This window comes from Penaeus chinensis, chromosome 24 (genome assembly GCF_019202785.1).
Source record: "Penaeus chinensis breed Huanghai No. 1 chromosome 24, ASM1920278v2, whole genome shotgun sequence".
Classification (NCBI taxonomy): domain Eukaryota; kingdom Metazoa; phylum Arthropoda; class Malacostraca; order Decapoda; family Penaeidae; genus Penaeus; species Penaeus chinensis.
This window is the reverse complement of record NC_061842.1, coordinates 21587653-21590152: the sequence shown is the minus strand read 5'-3', so window position 1 is coordinate 21590152 and position 2500 is coordinate 21587653. Positions and strand designations below refer to the sequence as shown.

The following is a 2500-nucleotide window of genomic DNA, read 5'->3' as shown; positions in this document are numbered from 1 at the left end:
ATATAATATAATATATATATATATATATTTATATATTTATATATATATAGAAATATATACACACACACAGTTAAACAGTTATTCGTGATGTTTGTTTTTCTACTCTAAAACTTCTCTACAAATAGTTTAATCAGTACTTACTCCTACCATTATAATTGCTACAGTCACTAGTGATTATCTACAATAACTAATAATTCCATTACCAGTATTATTTCTACCGATGCTGTTACGAATTTAGTTTTTCTATTTTTTCTTCCAGTAATATGACTATTACTACTACTTCTAATTATTTTACAACTACCCATTTCTCTCCGTTACTGGTGAACTACTATCAGTCCTACAATAACCACTCCTGATACACTTAACACTAATACTAGTGCTACTGCAGTGACTCTAAAAGTATTGTTATATCAATTGTTCATTCCACTACTACCACAATTACTGACGAGAGTTGATAGCAGAAGTGTATACCATAATTTTATTCTTTTACCTGTAGAGCAAATTTCATTATTATAATTTTCGCTACTTCATTTACATGGGTTAGATTAAAGAAAATAATAATTAATAAAATAAAAAACTCACTTTTGATATATAAAATAAGAAAATACCTCGGAGTAGTGCGGTACTGTGCAACGAAAGTTCATATCATTATTGCATTTTTGCCCCGCCCCTTTCCCTCGCTCCCCCCCCCCCCCCTTGCTGACTGGCATTGTTCAGGTAGCTGTGGTGTTTGCAGTTTGAGCTCTAATTGTTGATGTAATTGCCCTTGCATTCACGAACAGTGATCTGCACCTCGCTTTGTTCTATCATAAATTCAATTGGTCATCCCATGTACCTCGAATAATGAATGTTGCATATTGCTTGCAGGCGATTTAGAACATGAGTCAGCAGTTCAGCCGTAAGTCGTGAACGTTTGCAACATCATCCGTGACTGTTCTAATATGCCAGAAGCTTTATTTATGTGGTCGCGCGTGTGCATAACGTGTTTTTCGCTTTGCAGACACGTGATAAAAGGCGTTCCAGCATGTGACGACTTGGCTTCATGTGCGCATCTCTTTCCAGGTCGTGGCGTCAGCGTTGGTCGCGTCGGCGGCGGCGTCTCAGAGATTCTTGGTTCCACAGTCGCTCTACTCCCACCCTTCGTCTGCCTCGCTCGACTCGTCCTCGTTCAGCCCTTCGACCTCCTCCTTCGCCGTCCCGTCCTTGCGGTCCCACAAGAAGAGCGCCTCCTCGCACAGCCACCCCGTGTACACGTCGCCCTCGCACATCTCGTCCTCGTACAGCCCTCCGTCGCATTCCCACGGCAATGCTTTTTCCAGTTCCTTCTCCGGCCCTCCCTCCCTGTCGTACGGCGCACCGCCCTCGTCTGACTACGGCGCACCGCCCTCGTCCGACTACGGAGCACCGCCCTCTTCAAGCTACGGCGCCCCTGGCCTGGCCGGAGCGCCATGCGGAGGAGGCAAGATCAAGAACACGGACGGCAGCTGCGCGTTCCCGAAACTGACGAAGAACGTGTACGTGTTCACGTCGCCGGAGGTGAAGCACCCGTACGTACCCCCCCAGTCACTCCCACCGCCCGAGGTGGAGCACAACGTTGTGTTCATCCGCACGCCCGACTCGGGCGGCCCGCCGGAGCCCATCGTCATCCCTCCGCCCCGCCAGGAAAACGTCGTATACGTGCTCAGCAAGAAGGAGCAGGAGGCGCCCAAGGTCATCGAGGTCCCCAGCGACGGCCCGCAGACACCCCAGGTGTACTACGTCAACTACGACGACGGCGACAACCCGATCCTCCCCGGCGGCATCGACCTGCAGAGCGCCCTCAGCGCGGCGGTCGACGGCGGCGGCCTGGCGATCGACAGCGGGACCTACGGCCCCCCGGCGAGTTACTACGCCTAGACATCAAGGGTCTTCGGGGATTTGTCTTCGTGAATGTTGGCGGTAATGTGCGGTATAGAGGGCGCGCGTTTTACATGTTGTATAGTCTGTCTTATGATGTTCTATTTTCGTCTATTTAATACTGATTTATATTTTTTATATGAAATCTACGTATACATCCTGTCATCATGACAAGGTACCTCACAAGCTTTAAGAATGAACATCTATTCCTTAGAGTTCAGATACTTACACCGCAATACACACGTTCGTATCAAACAGAGAGAACTGTAGAACATCCAACCTGACAAATACTGATGAACAAAGTGTTTCCCTCAAAACAAACACAAATGAACAAGACTGTGGTGGCCTTGGCTCAAAACAAAGGCCATGCCAAAATATATACCTGCATTTTTTGCTCAGCGGGGTCTCAGCGACACTGAAGTACACAAAGGTAGTCAGGAGATTGTGAAATCAGTGTATATTTCAGGAATAAACGTTTTTTTGTATATAAAAGTATTATTGTTTCTTCGCATTGTTTTCCTAAACCTCTGATTCAACTGATTTTTAAAAAGCTAGTTATTGCGTTTTCTTCATTTACGTTTACTTTCTTGGCGAAACTTTTAAC

General features: G+C 46.0%; 1 protein-coding gene across 1 annotated transcript in view; it reads left to right on the top strand.

The window, feature by feature from the left end:
- The window catches only part of LOC125037886 (extensin-like), a 2620-nt gene extending 724 nt beyond the window's left edge, over window positions 1-1896 (top strand). The window contains exon 2 of the mRNA XM_047631124.1: window positions 1063-1896. Coding sequence (XP_047487080.1) covers window positions 1063-1896 — 834 coding nt within the window. The remainder of the gene's footprint in view (window positions 1-1062) is intronic.
- The last annotated feature ends 604 nt before the right edge of the window (window positions 1897-2500 follow it).